The 26,159-nt window shown below is 53.0% G+C and overlaps 2 protein-coding genes across 2 annotated transcripts in view; both read right to left on the bottom strand.

Annotated features, from left to right (window-relative positions):
• Nucleotides 1–6,817: 6,817 nt before the first annotated feature.
• LOC123351977 (sialic acid-binding Ig-like lectin 13) lies at nt 6,818–10,205 on the bottom strand. Its single transcript, XM_044991661.1, has 4 exons — nt 9,879–10,205; nt 8,263–8,316; nt 7,186–7,449; nt 6,818–6,939 (listed from the first exon to the last, which is right to left on the bottom strand). The coding sequence occupies exons 1-4, from the start codon at nt 10,195–10,197 to the stop codon at nt 6,818–6,820; spliced, it is 759 nt and encodes a 252-aa protein (XP_044847596.1). The 5' UTR covers nt 10,198–10,205.
• Nucleotides 10,206–22,781: 12,576 nt separating this feature from the next.
• The window catches only part of LOC123351530 (myeloid cell surface antigen CD33-like), a 146,453-nt gene continuing 143,075 nt past the window's right edge, over nt 22,782–26,159 (bottom strand). The window contains exons 6-8 of the mRNA XM_044990919.1: nt 25,744–25,828; nt 25,376–25,499; nt 22,782–24,388 (exon numbers count right to left, since the gene is read on the bottom strand). Of these exons, the coding sequence (XP_044846854.1) occupies nt 24,197–24,388; nt 25,376–25,499; nt 25,744–25,828 (401 nt within the window). The 3' untranslated portion in view covers nt 22,782–24,196. The remainder of the gene's footprint in view (nt 24,389–25,375; nt 25,500–25,743; nt 25,829–26,159) is intronic.

Raw genomic sequence — 26,159 nt, 5'->3', positions numbered from 1 at the left:
CTCTGTATCTCAGGGAAACAACCTACACCCCCATTTTTATCGTTATAAAATGACTGTGTGTATCCAATTCAAAGTTTGTCATTTCGGGTGTCTTCAGAAGGCTTGTGAGGCACTGAGCATTGCTCCCTCCAGCCAGGCCCATCTCCTTCTATAGATGGAGAGAGACTGACTGGGCTTCTGGCTTCCCTGGCCTTCTTATAAGGCCCTGGTGCTCATTTTGGGGCGTGGCCCCAGCTGCAGCCACTTCCCAAATCAGCCCAGCCTAAAGCCCCTTCCCAGGGCTGTTTTCAACCCCTTCAGGGCAGGAGCAGGGGTCCACCCTGCTACATATCCTAAAATAATAGTCAGTGTATGTATCTATCCAGTGTATGTGTGTGCGCACTGTCTATATGTACTCTCTCTCTCTCTGTATATATATATGTGTGTGTGTATGAGTGTGTATGTGTGTGTGCGCATGTATGCACGGTACAGAGCCATTTACGCACGACCTGTTTACGCGCGAATCCACTTAACACGCGGTAGCGCCATGCCTCCCCGTGCTGCCTATTTAACACGTGAGACTCGTTAACACGCGGTACAGGAACTTGCTATATAGCGCTACAGATTTGCTCACAACTCACTGAGATAGAAATCGACAGGAAGTGTGGAGCAGAATCGTGTTGTATGATTTTCCCCGTGTTTGTAAAGACGTATCACGCACGCTTAGTCATTGTCACGCTACAGGGCAGAGGGCAAGCGTCAGCGTTCCTACAGTGGAGAAGAAAAGCTGCTGCAATACATCGAGGAAATAGCGGAGAAACCCAGGCCAAAGGTTCAAAAGACACTGGGATTGCCGAATCTGCTCTCCGAGGATGGAAAAACAATGAATATAAAATGAACGGCTTTGTACAAAATATCGATTCTGCCACGGGGCTTAAGTGAAAACGTGTGCGCTATTCAGCAAAACCAACAGGGGATGAATCATTCCAAGCCAGCAAGGGGTTTATAAGTCTTTTTAAAAAGCGTCATGGCACAGCACAGGTATCGATTTCTTTTGGCAGGTGCCAAAAAGTGAGTTTTATTCCTATTTGCAAGTTTACAGTTTCTGTGATTCTCTGACATGTCTAGAAACCAAGGATTCTTCTGTGCTTGGACCAATCTTAGCACATAGTAGGTGCTACTGTAACACAAAGACAAACACAATCAATTCAGCATTTCTCAAAGACTGAACACTTGCTTTCACGCTAAGATTTGGCTATGTGGTAACTGCATTGGCTTGCAGGGATCAGTAACTAGCATCACCTGGTCTGCTCTGTTCTCGCAGGGGGTCTCAAACTTCATCGCACCATAACCCCCTTCTGACAACAAACATTACTACACGACCCCAGGAGGGGGGATCGACGTCTGAGCCCACCGGCGCCCAGGCAGTGAGTCTCGGGCTTTGGTCCCCGGGTACAGCAAGTCTAAGCCAGCCTTGGTGACCCCATTAAATGGGGTCGTGACCCACTTTGAGGTCCTGATCCACAGTTTGAGAGCCACTGCTCTAGAGGATATCGTACTGCGCTCGACACCGGGGTATCTGAACGCCTTCTGGTCATCACAGAGCAAATGAAGTAATCCAGGGCTGGCCTTAGCCACGGGCGAATGGGGCTGTAACGGGTTGGGTCACAGAGACCCCCTTGGGACTGTCACCTGATGTGCTGACACTACCTCAGAGCCCATTTTCCCTGCCAGCTTGGGACTGCAGAAACCTGCCTTGTTGAGCCAGACATGCCAGCCTGCTGCAACACAGACCCAGAGTCTGAACCACACCCGCAAGCCGCAGACTTAAATGAAAATGACTTAGCACGTGCTCCTGTCTCCAGCACCCAGAGACCCAGCTCCCAATGGGATCCAAACCCCAAATAAATCTGTTTTACTCTGTATAAAGCTTATCAAGGGGAAACTCATGAATTGTCCACCCTCTCTAACACTGATAGAGAGAGATGCACAGCTGTTTGCTCCCCAGGTATAAATCATTAACTCTGGGTTAATTAATAAACAAAAGTGATTTTATTAAGTATCAAAAACAGGATTTAAGTGGTTTCAAGTAATAACAGACACAACAAAGTAAGTCACCAAGCAAAATAAAACAAAACACGCCAGTCTAAGCCTAATACATCAAGAAACTGAATACAGGTAAATCTCACCCTCAGAGATGTTCCAATAAGCTTCTTTCGCAGACTAGACTCCTTCCTAGTCTGGGCCCAATCCTCTCCCCTGGTTCAATTCTTGTTAGCTCCAGCTCAGTTGGTACGTAGGGATTTCTTCATGACCAGCAGCCCCCTTTGTTCTGTTCCACCCCCTTTTATGGTGGGGTTAGCCTCTCCTTCCTTCCCACCCCTCCTTCTAACTGGAGAAGCACCAGGTTAAACATGGATTCCAGGTCAGGTGACATGATCACATGTCCCGTGAGCCCCCCTCCATTCCCCCAGGACTGGCCTGCACGTATGCACTGGAGACTTGCAGGTAAACAGAGCCATCCACAGTCAATTGTCCTAGCTAATGGGAGCCATTAAGATTCCAAGCCACCATTAGTGGCCCACACGTTGCATAATTACAATAGGACCTCAGAGTTATGCTACATATTCCTAGATTCAGGTACAAGACTGATACATTCATACAACTAGGAGGACCACACTCAGTAGATTATAAGCTTTGTAATGATCCCTTACAAGAGACCTTTTGCATAACTCATATTCCAGTTAGGTTATATTCACACGTATACACATATTTTTATAAAGCATGATGGAGTGCAATGTCACAGGGGCGCCTCCGCAGCAGGGGTGCCCCTCCCCCTGCTGGCTTCTGCAGCCCCGTGGCTCCTGCCCCCTGCCTTGGAGCCACCCTGGCCAGCTGCTCCTGGGAGATTCCAGTCTGCTGTAAGGAGCAGGGGGAGGGGCTCTGATGTCAGCCTGTTCCCTGTCCTGCCAATGTGCCCCATCTCCGCAGAGCAGCTGGGGTGGGGGATAGGGCTCACCCGGAGTGGGACGGCGCTGCTGTGTCTCAAGGAGCTTTCCTTCAGACTGCAAAGAGCTGCTCTCTTAAAGGGGCAGCATGCGGTCTCGCACACACTCCCCCAGCTCACACACTCCCCCAGCTCACACACACTCCACCCAACACATACTTATCTTGCTGTTGTTACTTGTTACTTCCTGCAATGCACATACATGCTCTGTAATTTTATTCTTTCAAAGTGCCGTTAGTTGAGTTTTTTGACAGGTCTCTGCATTTCATAATTTTATTTCTCTCTTATGCTCACACTGAATTCTTTGATTAGTGAGGTCTAAACTGCCTAACCTGTCCGGGCTGGAGTAATTAGCATTATTACTGTTAGTATCATATTGTGCTTTGCCATTCATTATGTAAAGTGGCACAATCAAATAATAGCATCCTCCTGGAATGTAACTGTAGCTTTTACTCACTTTAGTAATTCCAATTTCAAAAACATTCGCTAAACACAGAACTATAGACACTGCGCAGATGAAAGTCGCTTATTTTCAAATTGTATTTTTAGTTATAGCTGTAAATTAACTTAATATTTGCATGAAAATAACTGCAGTTCCAACTGTGATACCAATAGCAATGGTGGAGTCAAATGTTAGTGAGTCACATATAAATACACGATTATGGTCGATAAACATAAATACCAAAAGAATTAGAAACATTAATTCCCTTTCTTAATAAAAGAGAAAAAAAAACCTTAATCATACATGTTAAAATTATGTTTTTAGTGAAAAATAATTGACTAAAATAGAGGCGATTTGGCAGTAATACAGTGTGTCTGTTTCAGAAAGTAAGACGATATTATTTATTTTTATTTATCTCTACTAAAGATTGTGCACAAAGTATCAGACGTGTGTTTCTGATAGCTGCGTTAAAGCTCCAGAACTGATACCTCAAGGCTTGGGATTGGGAATATCTCACTGTATTAGCTCCTGATTGTTCTAAATTTACATATAAGATTTAAATGTGGCTTTTGTATATATATTTTCTTTCTTTATATAACAGCTAGATACAGTGCTCCTGTCAGCGAATCGCTAAGTTATTATCTGCAAAGCCCTGAGAGTTTTCAGGTGCCTAAGTAGTCCCTGGAATCATAGCTAAAGTTTCCTCCCCCTGCCCCAAGTCTGAACTGGTGCCCCCCCCCCGCTCCGGGTGAGCCAGGAGTGGCCAAGGGGCTGCGGGAGGCCGTTGGCTCTGGCGAGATGCAGCCCACATGGGAGAGCGCGAAGCCTTGAGCCACATGCCGAGCACCAGGCACCACAAGCCCCAGCAGCAGCGCAGGAGGGTGGCAACACCCCATGTGCCAGGCCCCCCTGACTTCTGCCCTGCTGCTGGCGGTGGGGCTGCCTTCAGAGCTGGGTGCCCGGCCAGCCCCCGCCAGTATCAGGCCGCCCTGCCGGGGCTTAATTTGAGCCACAGCTGAGCTCTGGCATCTCTTTCAATGCAAATTAAACACTGTGGGAGGCAACGGGGCCCATTGGCCTCACCGTGGGTGGCCGTTCCCCCAGCTGAGGTCTCATTCTCTGATTCCTCAGTCCCTTTAGTTTCTAATTCCCTGTCGGCTCTTCGGTGAAGATCTACACGCCGAACTTGGGCACTGTGGGTTCCCTGACCCCTGGCCTGTCCTTCCTTCTGCTTTCATGAGAGCAGCAGAGTGTCCTGAGAGAGAGAGAGAGACAGAGAGAGATTGTGGGATATTTAAGTGGCTGACACTCGAGACAGAGAGATAGATAGATGGGTGGGTGGGTGTGTGAGTAGGTAGCTAGGCCTGGTGATAGGTGGGTACATAGGTGGGTGGGTAAGTAGTTAGTTAGTTGGTATCATAAATATAAAGGGAATGGTAATAACCCTATGTATGCAGTAACATAAATCCCTCCTGGCCAGAGGTACAGAATAATTTACCTGTAAAGGGTTAATCAGTTCAATTAACCTAGTTGGCACCTGACCAGAAGGACCAACAGGAAAAGGAGATACTATCAAAACTGGGAAGGGGGGAGGTTTTGTTTGTGCTTTTTCTGTTGTTTTTTCTCAGGGCAGAGAGAGGGACCAGGCAGAAAAATAAACTCTCCTAAAGCCCGACCTGGAATAAGCATCTAAAATTACAAAAATAGCAAGGAAATGCATTAGATTGTCTTTTGTTTTAGCTTGTGAATTTTCCCAATGCTAAGAGGTAATTTTATTCCTGTTTTGTAACTGGAATGTAGAGTCAGAGCGGAATCCTCTGTGTTTTCAATCTTTTTATTTACCCTGTAAAGTTATCATCCATCCTGATTTTACAGAGGTGCTTCTTGTACTTGTTTTCTTGAGAATACAATTCTTCTTTTAAGAACCTGATTGATTTTCAGTGTCCTTAAAAAACAGGGATTTGGTCTGTTCTCATTGGTTTAACCTATTGGTTGGTACATTATTCTCAAGCCTCCCCAGGAAAGTGGGTGAAGAGGATTGGGGGGATATCTTGGGGGGGATAGGGCTCCAAGTGACACCTCCCTGAATGTTTGTTTAAATCACTTGGTGGTGGCAGCAATACCGTCCAAGGACAAGGAAAGGAATTTGTGACTTGGGAAATTTTTAACCTAAGATGGTGGAATATAAGATTAGGGGGTCTTTCATGTGGGTCCCCACATCTGTACCCCAGAGTTCACAGTGGGGAGGGAAAGCTGACAGTTGGATAGACAGATAGGAGGTAGGTGAGTGCGTAGGCGGGTAGGTCAGTGGGTGGTTGGGTCAGTGCGTTGGTAGCTAGGGAGGTAGTAGGAAGGTGGGTAGGTCAATGGTTACATAGGTAGAAAGTTGGGTATGTAGGGGGGTGGGATGGTGGGTGGGTTGTTGAGTAGGATGGTAAGTTTGTAGGAAGGTAGCTAGGTGGGGTGGTATATGGGTAGATGGATGGGTCAGTGGGTTGGCAGCTAGGCAGGCTGGTAAGTTGGTAGATTGGTGGATCAGTGGGTTGGTAGCTAGGTGGGTACATACGTGGAGAGGTCGGTAAGTGGGTCAGTAGCTGAGTTACATCTGTAATAGAGCAGGGTGAGGTAATAGGCCAGGAAGTATCCAGTCGCCACGAAGACGAGTTTGCAGCTGATTTCGATAAATGCCCGAGTGAGGCCACCTGTGGGAGCTGCAAGAAGCCGAGAGTCTGGGATAGATCCCTGCAACCCTGCCCCGAGCCAGCCAACCCCCACCCTGGGGCCGGATACAAGCCAGCTGCCCCTAGAGGGGAAATTCCCAGCCCCCTGAGACAGCCAGTCCCTCCTCTGGAGCTGGGTCAGAGCCAGCGCCCCCTAGAGGGGATAAGCCCCGTACCCCATTCCCTGCTGCCTGAGGAAGCCAATCCCCCACCCTCGGGCCAAGTTAGATCCGGCGCCCCCTAGAGGGGTAGGACTCTCACCTGTTTCCGGTGGGTTCAGCAGTAAAATATGAAACCCGTGGGGGTTGGAGCCGAGGCAAAAGATCTGGTGGCTTCCATCACCACCCCCCATCCAGCTCAGGGTGCTGACAACCTCGTCCCCCTGAGCCCAGGAGCTGACCTGCAGGGCCCCCCGTGAGCCATTCCCAGCCACGGCCTCCCCGTCCACCTGCCACTGGAGCAAGGGTGGGGGCTGGGAGCGCAGGGAGCAGCTGCAGCTGATGTTGGGCCCCTGGCGCTGGCAGGACGAGTTCAGCCTGGTCCCCGGCCAGGGGCTGTCTGGGGAGAGCAGGAGACACAGCGACAACAGTCAGAGAGAGAAAACCAGGGAGTCCTCTGGGTTAACCCCACTCAAACGCACTGGCAGGGAGTCCTGTGGGTTAACCTCACTCAGACTTGACAAGCAGGTGGAACGTCCCCTGGGCAGAGCTCTCCTCTCTCCGGGCCCAGCACCTGTACAGCCCCCCCGTCCTCGGCCGTCACGTTGGGCAGCTCCAGCTGCAGCTGATTCTCTCCCACGGGACGGGTACCCTCGATGGCTCAGCCCCCGCTCACCCAGCCCAGCACAGCAGTGGGGCTGCTGGTGATGGAGAAGAGGAACCGCAGGGAGTTGCCCTCCCTGGCCATGAGCTGTGAGCCTCTCCCCACTCCCCCCAGCACAGCACCCCCCACAACTCTCCACCCCGCACCCTGCAGCCCAGCACCCCTACTGACCCACCAAATTGATCCCTGCAGCATGGCACCCCCTAGAGCCTTACGCTGCACATGCACACGCAGGGCACGGCTGGCCGACCCGTAGGAATTCTTGGCCCAGCACCGATACTCCCCAGTGTCCGCTCTGCTGAGATTCGGCAGCTCCAGGTGCCCGGCCCCTCCCTGGCCGGGGCTCAAGGACTCGTTCCCCTTGGCCCAGCTCAGGGTGGTCTCGGTTCTGCTCCCAGCCTCACAGCTCAGGCTCAGGGAGTCGCCCTCCCGGGTTTCCAGAGACACAACGTCACCCTCAGCTCCCCACACATCTGGCACTGGAATAGAAGAATGGGCAGGTTAGGTCCCCTCAGAGATTCCTGCCCCCCCAACAAGGCACCGAGCTCCAGCCACCTCTTGGGTGGGGTATGGGGGCTGGCTATACAGGCATGACTCACCCAGTAGCCAGCTTTGGGGTAGGTGCACAATCTCGGTGCCTTTCCATGGCAGCAGGTCTCTGTCGCACAGATTGGGCCCTAACCCATCTCCTCCCCACTGCCCAGCACCCCCTAGTGGCACCCCCCAGGTTGGAGACAGAGGGCACTGGGCCCGCTCCCCCCACCACTCTCCCCACTGCCCTGCGGCTTCCTCAGACTCTCCCCTCCGGGCACAGAGCAGACTGGCCATGGGCGACATATGAACCGCCAGCTCAGGGAGGCTGGCCCCAGGCACCGCCCCTTCTACCCGAGGTCCCAACCCAACTGGAGCCCAGAGCCACCCCACCATGGCTGCTGGCCCCCTTGATCCAGGCCTGGGCCACAAGAGCACCCCAGCCCCAGAGCACTGGGCGAGAAGGGGGTGCATCACTCGTCTCCTGGAGTCCCAGGCCACAGGCCGGTCCCCTGTACCCCTAGCCCCAGCCCCAGCACTGCCCTGGGGGAACAGCGTGGGCCGTGAGCAGGAGAGGACCTGGGGGCAGAGCATGGGCGGGGCCACGTAGGGCTGTTTGGGGCAGCTCAGCCTCCCCTGGCCTGCGATTCCCGTCGCCCATGAGCCTGGCCCGGCTGAGCCTGGGGCCTGGCCCTGAGCGCGGGCAGAGCGTGACTAGGAGGCGCTCGCTGATTCCCGGGGCTCGCAGCGCGGCCTCTCACCGGGGCGTCCGTTCCTGGTCAGGGTCCCGGTGATTCTGGGGGGCCCGGGCGGATCTGTAACACAAACCAGACAGGGGGGATCAGGGGGGCTGGACAGCAACCGGGGGAGGGGGGCGCTAGTGATCCCTGAGCCTAGACATGGCCCCTCGCTGTGAGCTCAGCTGGGGGAGGGGAAAGTCCCTGAAGTGACACAAGACCCGTGGGTGGGGAAGGGAAGCGACAGACCCGACTGAGCCGCACCCAAGAGGCGCCCGACGGAACCCAGGGGCCGGGTTAGGGCCGCGCCGGGGAACCAGAACTGTGGGAAATGGAAACCCAAGGGACCAGAACCAGGGGGGTCAAAACTCGGCCTAATTGGGGCAGGCACTAACAAGGGGCTGGCCCGCATCAGACTGGGTACTTGAGCAAGTGTGACCAGCGCCACTGTCTGCTGGTGCCTGGGCATTCAGCGTCCTGCTCCCCAAACGTGTCTTCCCCAGGGCAGGACAAAGCCAGGGGTCTAAATAACCCCACTCCCACCCCCAGCCCAGGCCCAGCCTCCACCAGGGACATCAGACACCCCCGTCATGGGTCCTTTGCCTTCCCCCACTTCATCTCTCCCCAGCCCTCTCCTTTTGCCCCTGGGGCTTGGCTTGCCAGGCCTGGGTATTTTGCAGCCCGGCTGCACCCAGAGGGGCGGCTGAAAGCAACACCCAGAACAGCCGGACGCTGATACCGTCTGGCCAGGGTCCGTCCATGCTGCCCTCAAAGCCCCGCGGCGCCGAAGCTCAGAGCCTGGGTCCATTGGGTCGGGCTCGCGGGGCTCGGGCTGCGGCTCTCTGATTGCAGCACGGACGTTTCCTCCGAGGTCTGTGCAGTGGTTTGGGGTCGGGCTGGAGCCTGGGCTCAGACACAGGTGGGGGACTGGAGGGCGGGTTCCTTCTAAATCTCCCTCCGGCTGAAGGGAACAAGGGCCGTCCTTACAGTGGAGCCTGATTTGATCCTTCACCTCGCAAAGGCGGCTGCTGATTTCCCCTCTGCCCTGGATCTGCAGCGCGAGGGTCACAGGCCATTTAACGGGGGTTTGCCCTGGGGCAGGGCGGGCCGAGGTCTCTGGGCACCGAGCCTGGAGCGTGTTTAGTGCCGGACAGTGACTGGGTCCCGTTAACACTCTGCCCCATATAGAGCATCCACCGATCCCGGCAGAAAGGGATCTCAGGGGGAACTGAGGTGACTGGTGTGAAAGGGGGAATCCCAGCAAGGGGGGATACGAATGTGGGGGCGGATCCCAGCATAGGTCGATTCTGGGGGCGGATCCCAGCATAGGTCGCATGGGGGCAGGGCATGTTGGGGGTAGAGAGGATCCCAGAGGAGAAGGGCCTGGGGGTGCGGAGGGTAGAGGGGGGAGCCATAGCCAAGGGGGGCAGGAAGGGGTAAAGATCCCAAGGGAGAAGGGGCTGCACGGTGTGGGGTGAAGGGGCCTGGAGTAGAATTGGCTGAGGGTGCCTGGTGGGGGGTGGGGATCCCAGCACAGGGCTGATTGGGGGAAGGGCTGGAGGGCAGGGCTGGGGAGCCCGGGGGGGGGATCCCAGAGGGGGCTGGGGGCCAGCATGGAGGAACTGGGGTGGGTCACTCACTGGTGACGTGGAGCCGGACGGTTCTGCGGGTGGAAGGTCCCCGTGGTGGCCTGTAGGTGACGCTGCAGACGAGCTCTTTGCCGTGGTCCCCCAGGCCGGGCGTGAAGCTGAGCGCGGAGCTGTGGGCCCAGGTGCCGTTCGCCAGCTGGGCTGAGACGTTCTGGGCTGTGTCGCTGAACGGCCCCGTCCAGGTGACTCGGGGAGGGGGCCCGGAGCAGCGCCCAGGGGCCGTGCAGGTCACAGTCACCGGCTCCCCGGCCAGCAGCGTCCCTGGCAGCCCCCGCGCCGGCGAGATCTGGATCTCTGGCTCCTCTGTCATCCCTGAGACACGGGGAGAGGGGAGAGAATCGTTCAGGGAGATGAGATGTTTGCCCTTTAGCAGTGCGACCCCAATCCGGCCCCAGGGCGGGGACTTGCTGTCTCAGGGGGCTGCTGAGTTGTGTCATAAATATAGAGGGAAGAGTAACAACTCTCTGTGTGCAGTAGCATCAAATCCCTTGTTGGCAGCTGTACTAAATCACCTTCCCTGTAAGGGATTAATCAGCTCAGATAACCTAGTTGGCACCTGACAAGAAGGACCAATGAGGAAAGAAGAAGCTTTCAAATCTGTGCTGGTGGGTGGAGGATTTGTTTGTTGCTCTCTTTGTTGTTCCTTCTCTGGATGGAGGGAAGAGACCAAGCAGGTAGAACATCTCCTGGAAGTATACCTGGAAGAATAGATCTAAAACCTCAGACATTGTAAGTAGGTGAGGAAAGGTGCTAGGTTATCTTGTGTTTTAGCTTGTGAATTTTCCTAGGCTACAGATGTAGTTTGATTCCTGTTTTTGTAACTGTGAAGCTGAGCCAGAGGGGAATCCTCTGTGTTTGAAATCTTTTATTTACCCTGTGAAGTTACCTTCCACACTGATTTTGCAGGTGTGATTTTATTTCTCTCTCTATATATATAAAATTCTTCTTTTAAGAACATGATTGATTTTCAGTGTTCTGAAGACAGGTCTGCGCTCACATTGCTAACCAATTGTTTGGTACATTATTCTCAAGCCTCCACAGGAAAGGGGGTGAAGGGGCTTGGGGGGATATTTTGGGGGGACAGGGATTCCAAGTGACCCTTCCCTGGATTTTTCTATAAATCACGTGGTGGTGGTAGCAATAGCGTCCAAGGCGAAGGGAAGGAATTTGTGCCTTGGGGAAGGTTTAACCGAAGCTGGTAGAATATAAGCTTATGGGGTCTTTCAGGCAGGTCCCCACATCTGTAGCCCAGAGTTCAGCGTGGGGGGAACCCTCACCAGCGGTGACCGCGGCTGCTCTTACCTGGCACAGAGATCGTGAGCGCAGAGTCAGTGCCACTGGAATTGGAGCGGTAAGTGTGATCTAACAGTCCTTTCTCGATGTTAAGGAAATATCTCCCCGCATCCGTCCGTCGGGCATCACTGATTTGCAGGGAGCAGTCGCCGTGCGCTGGATCCCCCGTCAGCCGGAACCGGCCCTGGGTCTCCTGCGACAGCCCCAGGTTGTGGAGACTGCTGGCCACAGGACGATCCTGGCCCACAGTAGCAGGCTCCTTGTACCACTTTCCATAGAGCTGGGCTGAGGGATTGTCGGTGTCGTACGAGGCTGGGTACGTGAAGGTGCAGGGGACGAGAACACAGAGACCCTCCTGCACCGACACTGACTGCGGCACCGTCAGGGTAAATCCGTGTTCCTGGGCCAGGGACCCTGCAGGGGATGGGGAGGGATCGAAGTGGGGCCCAGAGAGAGCAGAGACCCCCCCTGAGCTCCCCCCAGACAGGGCCGGCTCCAGGCACCAGCCTACCAAGCACGGGAGGGGGCGGCACTCGGGGTTTGTTTTTGTTTGGCCAGGCGGCGCTGGGGGGAGGCGGGGCTTAGGAGGCGGGGTGCCCTGCTGGGGGGCGGGGCTTGGGCGACGTGAACTCGGGGGGGCGGGGACTTGGGCCAAGTGACTCTTGGGGGGGGCGGGGACTTGGGCGACGCAACACTCGGGGGGGTGGGGACTTGGTCGACGTGAAGCTCGGGGGGCGGGGACTTGGGCGGAGCGACGCTCGGGGGGGCGGGGACTTGGGCGACGCGAAGCTCGGGGGGCGGGGACTTGGGCGGGGCGACGCTCGGGAGGCGGGACTTGGGCGGGGCGACGCTCGGGGGGGCGGGACTTGGGCGGGGCGACGCGACGCTCAGGGGGCGGGGATTGGGTGGCGTGGTGCTCGGAGGGGGGCGGCGCTCCTTGTTTTTGCTTCCTGCGCCAAAAATGTTAGACCCAGCCCTGCCCCCAGGGCTCTGCCGGTGCCCCTCACTCCCGACCTGCAGCCCCCTGCGAGCCCAGCCCTGGGTCCTTGACCAATTCTCACTCCATTTAGTTTCCATCCCTCCCTACATCGAGCCCCCTGCCCCCGCTCCCTGTCACTCAGCGCCCCCTAGCACCACACTGGGGCACTGGGGTCCCCTCCCCCTCTGGCCAGTCTCCCTTCCCAGTCCTGGGACAGACCTGGCCCTGCTTAGCGCCGGTTCTGCCCTTCCCCCTTAGCTGGGAGCTCCCTTTCCCCGGTATCCTCCTGTGGCATCAGGGCTCTGCCCATGGCTGGGGCGTTGGGCTGGGACAGACCTAGAGCCAGACGGGAGTGAGACGTGTGAGAGCAGAGGCTCTCTGGGGGTCGCAGATCTGCCTGGGGGACCCTCAGTGCTGCTGGGCTCTGCAGGGGGCTGATCTGGGGCTGCTGGCAGCACAGGGACCTCCCCTCCATGTAGAAAACCCCAAATCACCAGACTGTCCTTTGAGTGATCCCAGCAGTTGAAGGCCAGTAAAAGCCCTAACTTCAGCTCAACTCCCCCTCGAGATCTATCAATGCCCCTCACTCCCGACCTGCAGCCCCATCTGAGCCCAGCCCTGGGTCCTTGACCAATTCTCACTCCCTTTAGTTTCCATCTGTCCCTACATCGAGCCCCCTGCCCCCAGTCCCTGTCACTCAGCGCCCCCTAGCACCGCACGGGGGCACTGTGCTCCCCTCCCCCTCTGGCCAGTCTCCCTTCCAAGTCCTGGGCCAGACCTGGCCCCGCTTAGCGCAGGTTCTGCTCTTCCCCCTGCCCTGGGGCTGCAGGTGCTGCTTACTTACCCCTCCAGAGCAGGGCGAGGATCAGGACCCTCAGCGTGGCAGTACCCCCTGCTTTCCAGGGGGGGCCCTGAGTCAGGAGCTCCCTTTCCCCTGGGTCAAGCTGTGGCAGCAGGGCTCTGCCCATGGCTGGGGCGTTGGGCTGGGACAGACCTAGAGACAGATGGGGGGTGGGAAGTGTGAGAGCAGAGGCTGTTTTGGGGACAGAGATCTGCCTGGGGGACCATCAGTGCTGCTGGGCTCTGCAGGGGGCTGATCTGGGGCTGCTGGCAGCGCAGTGACCTCCCACCCACACAGAAAGCCCCAAATCACCAGACGGTCCTGAGAGATCGTGGGCTAAAAAATCCTTAAATTGGTGACAAAACCGAAGATTTTCTCTAAGAATCATGAGAGTGGCCAGAAAATCCTGATCTGGTGACAGAAGATGGTCAGAAGACAGAACTGCTCAGTGCCTGCTTTGCTTCAGTGTAAAACAACATGTGAGCAGGCAACCAGTGAAGTTACCATGGACAACAAAGGGGAAAGGCTGCAAATCGGGATCAGTAAAGAACACGTCACAGATGCTCTGGCCAATTTGAATGAATTCAGATCAGTGGGGCAGGAAGCTGTTCAACCCAGGGGGCTGAAGGAATTAGTCGAAGAAATCTTGGAGCCACTGGCAATAATATTTGCCAACTAATGGATGATAGGAGGGGTCCCAGAAGACGGGGGAAGGGCTAACAGAGTGGCCATCTTTAAAAGGGGGAAAAGGGAGGAGCCAGGGAACTATAGACCAGTCAGCCTGACCTCGACACCTGGAAAGCTTCTAGAGCAATGTATAAAACCTTCAATTTGTGAGGCCGAAGGGGTGATCAGCAGCTTGGATTTACCAAGAACAAATCCTGCCAAACCAGCTTCGTTTCCTTCTTTGACGAGGTAACTGGTTGGGAGCTGGGGGAAAGCAGTGGACATAACATACCTGGACTTCAGCAAGGCTTTTGACACAGTCCCACATGACATTCTCATAAGGAAGCTGGAGACGACTTCTGACGGAACTCAAATGTGAAATTGCAGAACTACTAACTCTCATTTAAATCAGCTTCTGTACCAGATGACTGGAGGAGAGCAAATGTGACACCAATTTTTAAAAAAGGCTCCATAAAAAAGGGGTGATCCTGGTATTTGAAGGCCAATAAGCCTAACTTCAGTTATGGGCAAACTGGTTGAAATTATAGTAAAGTGAAAGTATAGCAAAGAGCAGAATGATCAGATGCAGAGATTTGTTGGGGAAGACTCAATATGGTTTTTGTAAAGGGAAATCATGTCCATGTACTTAGATTTTCAGAAAGCCTTGGATAAGGTTCCTCCCAAAAGGCTCCTATGCAAATTCAGCTGTCATGGGATAAGTAGGAAGATCCTCTCCTGGATCAGTGACTGGTTAAAAGATAGCAAACAAAGGACAGGAATAAATGGCTAATTTTCACAGTGGAGAGAGATGAATAGTGGTGTCCCCAGGGGTCTGTACTGGAAGCAGTGCTGTTCAACATGTTCATAACTGATCTGGAAAAAGGGGTAACCAGTGAGGTGGAACAATTTGCAGATGATACAAAACTTCTCAAGATAGTTAAGTTCAAAGCTGACTGCAAAGAGCTACAAAGGGATCTCACAAAACTGAGTGACTGGGTAACAAAATGGCAGATGAAATTTGATGTTAATAAATGATAAGTAATGCACATTGGGAAACATAATCCGAACTATACATATAAAGTGGTGGGGTATAAATTAGCTGTTACCACTCAAGGAAGAGATCTGAGAGTCACTATGGAGAGTTCTCTGAAAACACCCACTCAATGTGCAGCAGTCATCAAAAGAATTTGTTGGGCATCATTAAGAAAGGGATAGATAATAAGACAGAAAATATCATATTGTCCCTATATAAATCCATGGTAACACTCAAATCTTGAATACTGCGTGCAGTTCTGGAGGCCCCATCTCAAATCAGAATTGGAAAAGATTCAGAAAAGGGCAACAAAAATGATGATGGGTGTGGAACAGCTTTCATAGAAGGAGAGATTAATAACACTGGGACTGTTCAGCTTGGAAAAGAGACGCCTAAGGGGGCCTATGATAGAGGTCTGTAAAATCCTGACTAGTGTGGAGACAGTAAATGCGGTGGTATGATTTACTCCTTCCCATAACACAAGAATTAGAAGTCCCCAAATGAAATGAATAGGCAGCAGGTTTAGAATAATGTAAGGACGTATTTCTTCACACAACGCACAGTGAACTCTGCAGACAGGGCGGGGCGCTAATGCTGCCCTCTCTGCCCCACAGCTGCATTCCCCCCTCCGCCGCTCAACCCTGCTCCTCCTGCAGCTGGGACTCTCCTCATTGTCAGTGTTACGGACCCTCCATCCTCTTCATTCTTGTGAGAATGGTGGGGCCCACTCCTTCCTTCCCCTCCTCAGATGTGAATTGGGCCACTCACACCTTCTCCCCGTCTTTACCTGTTAAAATGGTACAGGCCTCTCACTCCTGCCTCCCCCTCCCCCATCCACTGCAGTGAGCTGGGCGGGTCTCAGCTAGGATCCCTCATGCCCCATGCACCATCCCCTGCCAGAGCAGGGTGGGACGGTCCCATTGCCCAGGGCTGGAGGGGAAGGGACTGGCCCTGAGAGATCCAGACTCCATCCCTCACCCTGGGGGGCTGCCCTGCCCCTGTAGAGTATCTGGGAGCCCCAGGGGGTCTGTGCCTCACACATACACCCCACTTTGCCCCCCATGGAGTTGGGTCAGCACAATGGAGTGAGCACAGTTGGACTATGGGTGAGAAGTTTGCACCTACGTGCTCAACCTGGGGTTTCTATAACTGCCCCCTCTGCAATACCTGCCCTCAGGTACAGTGACTAAAGTGAAATCCCTGCAAGTTGCGTGGGCCCTTTTTAAAGACACCATAATAGAGGCCCATCTTCAATGTATACCCCAAATTAAGAAAAACAGTAAAAGAACTAAAAAAGAGCCACCGTGGCTTAATAACCATGTAAAAGAAGCAGTGAGAGATAAAAAGACTTCCTTTAAAAAGTGGAAGTCAAATCCTAGTGAGGCAAATAGAAAGGAGCACAAACACTGCCAACTTAAGTGCAAGAGTGTAATAAGAAAAGCCAAAGAGGAGTTTGAAGAACGGCTAGCCAAAAAGTCCAAAGGTAATAACAAAATGTTTTTTAACTACATCAGAAGCAGGAAGCCTGCTAAACAACCAGTGGGGCCCCTTGACGATGAAAATACAAAAGGAGCGCTTAAAGATGATAAAGTCATTGCGGAGAAACTAAATGGATTCTTTGCTTCAGTCTTCACGGCTGAGGATGTTAGGGAGATTCCCAAACCTGAGCTGGCTTTTGTAGGTGACAAATCTGAGGAACTGTCACAGATTGAAGTATCACTAGAGGAGGTTTTGGAATTAATTGATAAACTCAACATTAACAAGTCACCGGGATCAGATGGCATTCACCCAAGAGTTCTGAAAGAACTCAAATGTGAAGTTGCGGAACTATTAACTAAGGTTTGTAACCTGTCCTTTAAATCGGCTTCGGTACCCAATGACTGGAAGTTAGCTAATGTAACCCCAATATTTAAAAAGGGCTCTAGGGGTGATCCGGCAATTACAGACCGGTAAGTCTAATGTCGGTACTGGGCAAATTAGTTGAAACAATAGTAAAGAATAAAATTGTCAGACACATAGCAAAACATAAACTCTTGAGCAATAGTCAACATGGCTTCTGTAAAGGGAAATCGTGTCTTACTAATCTATTAGAGTTCTTTGAAGGGGTCAACAAACATGTGGACAAGGGGGATCCGGTGGACATAGTGTACTTAGATTTCCAGAAAGCCTTTGACAAGATCCCTCACCAAAGGCTCTTACGTAAATTAAGCTGTCATGGGATAAAAGGAAAGGTCCTTTCATGGATTGAGAACTGGTTAAAGGACAGGGAACAAAGGGTAGGAATTAATGGTAAATTCTCAGAATGGAGAAGGGTAACTAGTGGTGTTCCCCAAGGGTCAGTCCTAGGACCAATCCTATTCAATTTATTCATAAATGATCTGGAGAAAGGGGTAAACAGTGAGGTGGCAAAGTTTGCAGATGATACTAAACTACTCAAGATAGTTAAGACCAAAGCAGATTGTGAAGAACTTCAAAAAGATCTCACAAAACTAAGTGATTGGGCAACAAAATGGCAAATGAAATTTAATGTGGATAAATGTAAAGTAATGCACATTGGAAAAAATAACCTCAGCTATACATACAACATGATGGGGGCTAATTTAGCTACAACGAGTCAGGAAAAAGATCTTGGCGTTATCGTGGATAGTTCTCTGAAGATGTCCACGCAGTGTGCAGAGGCGGTCAAAAAAGCAAACAGGATGTTAGGAATCATTAAAAAGGGGATAGAGAATAAGACTGAGAATATATTATTGCCCTTATATAAATCCATGGTACGCCCACATCACGAATACTGTGTACAGATGTGGTCTCCTCACCTCAAAAAAGATATTCTAGCACTAGAAAAGGTTCAGAAAAGAGCAACTAAAATGATTAGGGGTTTAGAGAGGGTCCCATATGAGGAAAGATTAAAGAGGCTAGGACTCTTCAGTTTGGAAAAGAGAAGACTAAGGGGGGACATGATAGAGGTATATAAAATCATGAGTGATGTTGAGAAAGTGGATAAGGAAAAGTTATTTACTTATTCCCATAATACAAGAACTAGGGGTCACCAAATGAAATTAATAGGCAGCAGGTTTAAAACAAATGAAAGGAAGTTCTTCTTCACGCAGCGCACAGTCAACTTGTGGAACGCCTTACCTGAGGAGGTTGTGAAGGCTAGGACTATAACAATGTTTAAAAGGGGACTGGATAAATTCATGGTGGCTAAGTCCATAAATGGCTATTAGCCAGGATGGGTAAGAATGGTGTCCCTAGCCTCTGTTCGTCAGAGGATGGAGATGGATGGCAGGATAGAGATCACTTGATCATTGCCTGTTAGGTTCACTCCCTCATGGGCACCTGGCATTAGCCACTGTCGGTAGACAGATACTGGGCTAGATGGACCTTTGGTCTGACCCGGTACGGCCTTTCTTATGTTCTTATGTTCTTATGTTCCCTGCCTCCAAAACCACCCCCATGGGGAAGGGGAAACCCCCAGAAGTTCCATTTCCCACCATCCCTCTGCTGCCCTCAGGTGTTCTCAGGAAGGAGGCTGAGAGATGGGAGCTGGGGAACCCCCTGCTGTACGTGGCCCCCGGAGCCAACACCTCCAGTGTGGTCCCCATGGTGGGGGAGTCCTGAGGCGGGACCCTGCTTGTGCTGGAGGGGCCACGGCAGAGCTGTAGGGGCAGGGAGCCCAGGGCTGGGATAGCAAGGGGCTACGGGTCGGGATTGAGGGGCACCCCAGTCTCCACAGACCATCCAGCTCCCTCCCACACCCTAGTTCCACTCACCCATACAGAAGGGGGCTCAGCACCTGGCTCTCCGACCCTGCAGCCCGGGTTCCTCAGGGTTTGTGACTCGGAGCCTGGGAAAGCAGCATGCACAGAAACCTGAAAGCAGAAGTGGGCGCTGTCAGGGGCCGTTGGGGGGAGCTGCTTTCTCAGAAACCCCAGAATCAGCATCTGCCAACTTCCCCTCCCTCTGGCTGGCACTGCCTGTGGCTTCCCTGCAACAGGGGAAGGCTGCATATTGCTTTTGGGGATGGAAATAGAACCCAGGAGTCCAGACTCTGAGGCCTGCTAAACCGCCCTCTCCTCCCACAGCTAGGACAGAACCCAGTAGTGGTGGGGGGGCGTCCAGCCCCTGCATCGGCTCTAACCCTTTATTTCTGCTGTCTCCAGTTACAAAACAATATTTTAACACTAGCAGTTTGCACCTCTTATCATATTGTATGGGCTGCAGATCCTAATCACTTACTCGGAGCTGAGATGCGTTTGCTTCTGGGGTAGGGCAGCTGCAAAGATCTCACTGGCACCGCTCTGAGAATTCTTCCTAAATCCTAAAATACTGAATTAACTTTAGAAAAAACAAAGAAATATGCACAGACCCATGTCGAAACCATTGTCAGTCATTTATTTAGGGGGTTTTGCCGACTCAATAATAAAATAATGTTCAGTTCTCTCTAGTCTTTCCTGGACCTGTACAGAACAGAGACACAAATAAGGGGCTTTGAACGTTCCTGTCTTTTGTTGTTGTTACTATTTTTTCCCATGGGGGTTCCAGCCTGGGAGCACCCACAGAGTTGGCCCCTGAGCTTTTTCCAGCCTCCCAGCTAGCTCCTAAGTCTGCTGGGAAAAGGGACAAACATACACGTATCCCTTCTCCCAGCAGACTGACTCAGCCCGGAAGTGCAGGGGACAATATAAGCCCCAGATGGGGAGGTGGGTAGGGAGGCAGTGGGGGCCAGAGGCAATAGGGGAGTGGATGGGGGGCTTGGGGAGGCAGTGGGAGCCATGGGGGGTGGGGGGGGTGAGCCTGGGGCTGGAGCCTACTGCTGCATGGCCAGGGGCCAGGGCCAGAGCCCACCACTGCATGGCCAGGAGACAGAGCCCAAAGCCCACGGGACAGGGCCCAGGGAGGGACCCTGGGGCCCAGAGTTGGAACCTGAAACCCCACAGCTGGAGCCTGCCACCCAAGGGCTGAACCGACTTCGCCACCACTGGGAAGGTGGGGAACTCACTGGCCCCCTGCTCCTCCAGTGTTTGTGTCTCCAGACGGGGCAGGGCCAAACCCCTGCTGGCAGGCCCAGCTGTGGCGTCCCTGCTTTGCCCACCCCAGTCACGACCCAGGAGGCTCTGACCACAGGAAAAGCCACATTTCAGAAACATGGCCCTAGAATGTCCTACATAACCTGGATCCACTAGCTGGAGATCTCGGTGCCATTGACGCAAGGAGAGAGATTGTTACAGACACAGGCAGCTCCCATGAACAGCTGGCTTCCGAACCCATCGCGGGGGGGACTGGCTGTGGGAAGGGGGAATGGGACACTGGTATTTCCCCTCTGGGGTCTCTTAGCAGGGGAAACGTCAGCAGATCAAAACTGGTCTATTGAGCGCAGACGTTTGTTTTCTGTATCCTGGTTCCTCAAATGCCTCCCAGGTCCCGGGTCACTGAGGATTCCCTAGTGATCAGAGCTGGGGCAGCGGGTCTCAGGAAAGGCAGCTGGATTCCAGGGGCCGCTGACTCCAGCCTTCGATTTAAGAGCTGAGATGCAGCTGAATCTGGGGTGGGGTGCAGGGACTGTTTATACAGGGATCCCTCGCCCGGTGCTGAGGTGCAGAAGTGTCTGGGAAAAACCTATAACTAAAGGAAATGCAGCGCCCCCTAGATGCATTGAGACCAGCCCTGATGGCCGGGCCCTCCCAAGTCTCCCACCCTGGCCCGGTCTCCCAGCCAGACCCTGGCCCGCTCTGCCCCAGGCCAGTGGCACGTCAGCTCTGCCCCCCTGCGTGTGGCCATCAGTGGCTGTGCTGGGAGGCTGGTTGCTGAGCGGATCTCGTACAACAGGAAGTTTCCAGTCAGTGAGTTTGCTCCACCTCTGGCCGATCGGCCCCAGAACGTTTTGCACAATCTGGATCCACTGGCTGGAGATCTCGGTGCCATCGATGCAAGCACAGGCATAAAGAGAGGCTCTGTAAGGAGGGTCAGGGTTTGATCACCCGTGATGTAGACAGCCAGCTCTGTTTCATGGGCAGCATTTGAAAGCCCAGATCACCAGAAATGTGTATTTTTTACTATTTTGAATGCACGCGGGAGGCTGGGCTGCACATGCCCAATTACATTGTTTCAGTGTCTCTAAAGCCGGAAAAATCCTGGGAATTTAAGGGCAGTGAGTGTCTTTCTACCTTTGTTAAGACCTTTCTTGGCAAAGAGTTCCAGGACTGCCCGTTCCTAGCACCCAGTTCCAAAGGTTACGATGCGCATGTCGTCGTTAGACAGTTACTGAAGGAAAAGATGTGCACTCGGAGGCAGGTTTTCTAACCTTTTAATCGTTCTCCTGCCTCCTCTCTGAGCCCTCCCCAATGGGTGAACGTCCTTCTGGAACTGTAGGCACCAGAACTGGACACCGGATCCCAGTAGCAGTCGCACCAGGGCCAGATCCAGAGGGAAAATCACCTCCCCGGCTCTGACTCCAGAGCTCACTGTTGATGCACCCAGGATGGCCGCAGCATCACACGGGGAGCTCAAGTTCAGCTACTTATCCAGCATCACCCCCGAATTGTTGTCAGAGTCTCTGCTGCCCAGGAGAGCGTCCCCCATCCTGTAAGTCTGGCTGACATCTTGTGTTCCTAGTTGTACATGTTGACATTTAGCCCTATTAAATCACACACTGTTTGCTTGTGCCCAGTTTACCAAGCGACCCACAGTGCTCTGCAGCAGTAACCTGGCCTCGTCATTACTTGCCACTCCCCCTATCTGTGTCTCATCTGCAAACTTGTCCAGGGCTGATTTTATGTTGTCTTCCAGGTCGTTAAAAAAGGTGTTAATGAGCGTTGGGCGAAGGACAGTTCCCTGTGGGATCCCTCTGGTAACACGCACTCGCTGCTGATTCCCTGGTGCCAGTTACCTCTGGAGATCTAGCAGCTCGCCAGTTAGCCAGGCACAGCGGGGCTCTGAGCTCAGCCAAGGTTTCAAAAGCCCTATTGCAATACAAATAACACGCACATATATGGCCTTACAAGTCCTCCCCCCTGATTTTCACACTTCTGCTAAAATTAATGGTGGTGATGTAATATCCATCGCCATCCATAGGGAGTTTCACTTGGCACCGCTCGACATTTTGATTAAAAAAACTAGAAGGATACGAAATTACCATGACCCATATTTAAAACTGGCTAATTGTTAGCAAGAATGAGTCCTGTGAGTCTGTGACAACTGGGTGCTGCCCAGACACAGCAAGAGACAGGACTTGCCTCAGCTGGGATCAGGGCTGTCAGGTTTCCTCCCTACTCTGAACTCTGGGGTACAGATGTGGGGACCCGCATGAAAGACCCCATAAGCTCATTTCTACCAGTTTGGGTTAAAAACTTCCCCAAGGCACAAATCCTTCCTTGTCCTTGGATGGTATTGCTGCCACCACCAAGTGAGTTAGACAAAGATTCAGGAAAAGGACCACTTGCAGTTCCTGTTCCCCCAAAATATCCCCTCAAGCCCTGTGATGAAGTGGGACTGTTCGTACTGGGGGCTGGGAATGCTGGGTGCAGATCTCAAGTATCTAGCAAAGCAAAAGGCCATGCAGCCGAATGCCTGACACTTTGTCTCCTAGCAACTGATGGGTTGGGCACCCCCCCTGCAAAGGTGCTGGCTGAAGGTGTGGGAGACAAAGGGGTCAGGTGACCTCCTGGCCTGGGAAAGAAGCTGAGCAGAGAGGAGGGGGTTGGGCTGACTAGAGCTGGCTGGGGAAAGAAGGGAAGCACAGACAGGGCTCTGATCCCCACTGGGGGCGGTGGGGCTCCTGGGGCCCCAAGATGGACCTAACAGGGGGGATCCTGGTATCTGTGCCTGCAAGACCTGTGTTGGACTATGTTCCTGTCGTCTAAATAAACCTTCTGCTTTACTGGCTGGCTGAGAGTCCTGGTGAATCGCAGGGAGCCCGGGGGTGCAGGGCCTGACTCCCCCACACTCCGTGACAAGCCCCTTCACCCCTTTCCTGGGGAGGCTTGAGAATAATACACCAACCAAATAGGTGAACAAGGTGAGCACAGACCAGACCCTTGGGTTTTAGGACACTAAAAACCAATCAGGTTCTTTAAAGCAGAAATTTATTATAAAGAATAAAGTAAGAGAAGACCCTCTGTCAAATCAGGATGGAAGGTAATTTTACAGGGTAATAAGATTGAAAACACAGAGGATTCCCCTCTAGGCAAAACTGCAAAGTTACAAAAAACAGGAATAAACCTCCCTCTTATCACAGGGAAAATTCACAAACTAAAACAAAAGATAATCTAATGCATTTCCCTGCTATTACTTACAATTTTGTAACCTTAGATGCTTATTTCAGGTAGGGTTTAGGAGAGGTTTTTCTCCTTCCCTGGTTCCTCTCCATCCCGAGGGAGCACACACAAAGAGCACAAACAAAACCTTCCTCCCAAACCCCAGATTTGAAAGTATTTTCCTTCCTCATTGGTCCTTCTGGTCAAGTGCCAACCAGGTAAAGGAGGGATTTTATCTTCCCCTTAGCTGTATGTTTATGACAAGGGCCCTATTGTACCAGGTGCTGATCATACACAGCGAGAGACAGGCCCTGCCCCAGCTGGAATTGTGGCTGAGTTATGCTCGGCCCTGCCCAGAAACCAGCTGCGATCGGGGCCTTCCAGGGGAAAGGCAGACGTGAAAACTGATTCTTTACTGGACACAAATAATTCATAGTTGTTATTGGCTCTTTGTTGAAAAAGTAGCAGCGACAAAAGTGACACATGAAAATCTATTTCAAGTAACTGCTTGTAAACAGGGAATTTTACAGTCGGATGCTTTTGGCTTTGGAATGGACAAGTTACCTTTAATAGAACATTGGTATTAAGAAGTTATAATCACGTGGCACTGATTGACCTTGACAGATACCAGGGCCCTGTTGTGCCAGGCGCTGCCCAGACACAGCGAGAGACCATCCCTGCCCCTAAGAGTTTATAATGCAAGTAGCCCAGGGCACCATTATTATCCTGATTTTTGGGGTAAGGAAACTGAGACTAGACAAATGTAGCAACCTCTCCCAATAGCATTTTTAGCAAAGCAGAGATTGGAACCCAGAGTAGCCAACCAGCAGCTTAGACACAAACCTATCCCTCCACTCCCACCAGCTGATACCCTTGAGGTTGAAAAATCCTGTCCATCTGCGAAACAAGTTGTTGAGGACTCAGGCAGGGTGGAAGAGAAACTCTCTGGGGCTGAGGGGTGAGATGCTCTTTCCCCCGGGGGCAGTGGGGTTTGGGAGGGGGCAGGCTTTGAGACCCGGCTGCAGAGGACTCTGGGATACTTCCCCACAATGCAGTGCTCCAGCATTTCCAAGGCCTAGTTGACTCCGCCCTGAGTCCAGGCCAGAGCAGGGATTTGCACCCAGTTTTCCCACATCATGAGTCCAGCCCTGGGCTGACCTCTTCCCCCTTGCCTCCACACTGTGATCCCCCCTGCACTGGATGGGCTGGAGACGCCCAGCCTGGGCCCATGGTGTGAGGGGGCTATTTGCGCCGGACCTCGCAATATTCCGTGCCTGGGGCCTCTGAAGGCTCCCCCCCTTTGCGCTGCAGCTTGGAGAACTTGACAGAGGCGTAGTGCAGCTCTTCCGGCTTCCCGGGGCCTAGCGGGCCCTGTGCTGCTGCAGCCCCGTCCTGGATGCCTTTGGTCCGGCGGGTGGCTGGAGTCTTGTGATGCTGAGTGAGAAGCAAGGCAGAGACACCAGGCAGAGACTTGCATCCACCCTGCTGAGCTGATTGCATGGGCTGCCCCAGGCCTCGTTTCCCCCACCCTCAGTGCAAATGCATTTCCAGCATCGTGTGTGCACTAGCAAGAGGCATGAGATTGGGTGTGTTTCACACTCTTCATGCATAAGCCAATCCCATGCCAGCACCAGCTCGGTTAATGCATTCACTGCCTCACCTGCACAGGCCACGCATTAGCAACATGTGTGTGGGTATGTTCATTTCATGCACTACGAATGCAGGATTTCATCTCATGCATCTCATCGCAGAAGATGTTCAGGAAATGTATTTTCTGCATTTCATGCATCAAGCACTTGGGGCAGCACTGGCTAAGTTAATGCATTCTCTGCATTGCCTGCATTAGCAATAGGCAAGGGGTTGTGTACATTGTATGCACTGTGAATGCATGATTTGATCCCATGCATGTCATGGTTGCATACACGATGCTGATGCTTTCGTTGCATTTTCTGCAGGGTGCATATATTTGCAACAGACACGGTGCACCCTGCATGCATTGTCTGAGCATATGCACCTAATACCATAGCAGGCAGCTGCAGAAATGCATTTCTTGCCCACCTGGTACATTTGGGAGATGCCCAGGGATTGACAGAATTGCAGCCTCAATCTAGTCCCATGCACCTTGTGGATGCACGTAAATGCATTCGCTGCACGTCCTCCCCTCTGAGCGAGACCCGAGGGATGAGGTGCATTTTCTGCCTGCAGGAACCGATCCCAGACAGTTCAGGGAGCCCAGGCTGGTGGCAGGGGTGCATTTCTTGCACCGGGCACACATGGGGGGGTCAGGTGCCCTGGTTAAAGCCTGGCTTAAATTCATGCATTGGTTATGGGGGTGGGAAGGAGAAGAAGTGGAGGGGGCAGAGACAGGTGGGGTTGGAAGGGCAGGTGGGCTTGGTCCCCCGCTGCCCCCCAGGCACATACCATTGGGATGCGGGTGACGGTACTGTAGATCACGCTGGCCTCGTTGGCTGTGTGCTCCACCTGGCTCCCGTTAGCCGTCTCCCCGGCCTCGGCGCTGGGGGGTGCTGGCTTCCGGCCCCGCAGTCTGAAGGGAAACGTATCAGGACTGATGCATGATCCTGGGGGGAGGGGCATAGAATAGCCCCGTGGGGAGGGAGAAAGGGGGACACCGGTGTGGGAGGCTAGAGTGCAGGGGACTGGGATAGATCAGAGGAGGGGAGATCTTACTGGGGGCTGTGGGGGCTGCAATACCCCAGGAGCAATGGCAGGGATCTCGGTGGGATCTGGGAGGGTCAGTTGGGGATCACTGCTGGAGGCCTCAGACTTACTTGATCATATAGAGCCAGAGAAGGAAGACGCCAATGAGGACAACCAGCCCACAGGCCGCCCCGATGCCCACCAGCATCGCCAAATCTGCAATAACAAAGAGCACGGGACATGGTTGGAAGAGAACCCCCCTGTCCCAGAGCTGGGGATAGAATCTAGAAGTTCTGGATCCCAGCCCCAGCCCCCAACTCCCTTCCCTGAGCTGGGGACAGAATCCAGGAGACAAGGGTCTCACCTTTCTGCAGGGGGCTGAGTTCAAAGTGCAGGGCGGCGTAGCTCCCGTGGGTGTTGGAGCTGATGCAGAAGATCCGGAGGTCCGTGTCCCCGCTCCCACTCCAGGTCAGGGCAGAATCATAGAATCTCAGGGTTGGATGGGACCTCAGGAGGTATCTAGTCCAACCCCCTGCTCAAAGCAGGA

The sequence above is a fragment of the Mauremys mutica genome, chromosome 17, assembly GCF_020497125.1.
Source record: "Mauremys mutica isolate MM-2020 ecotype Southern chromosome 17, ASM2049712v1, whole genome shotgun sequence".
NCBI classification, from domain to species: domain Eukaryota; kingdom Metazoa; phylum Chordata; order Testudines; family Geoemydidae; genus Mauremys; species Mauremys mutica.
The sequence above is the reverse complement of the archived record's forward strand: the minus strand, read 5'-3'. Positions and strand labels throughout refer to the sequence as shown.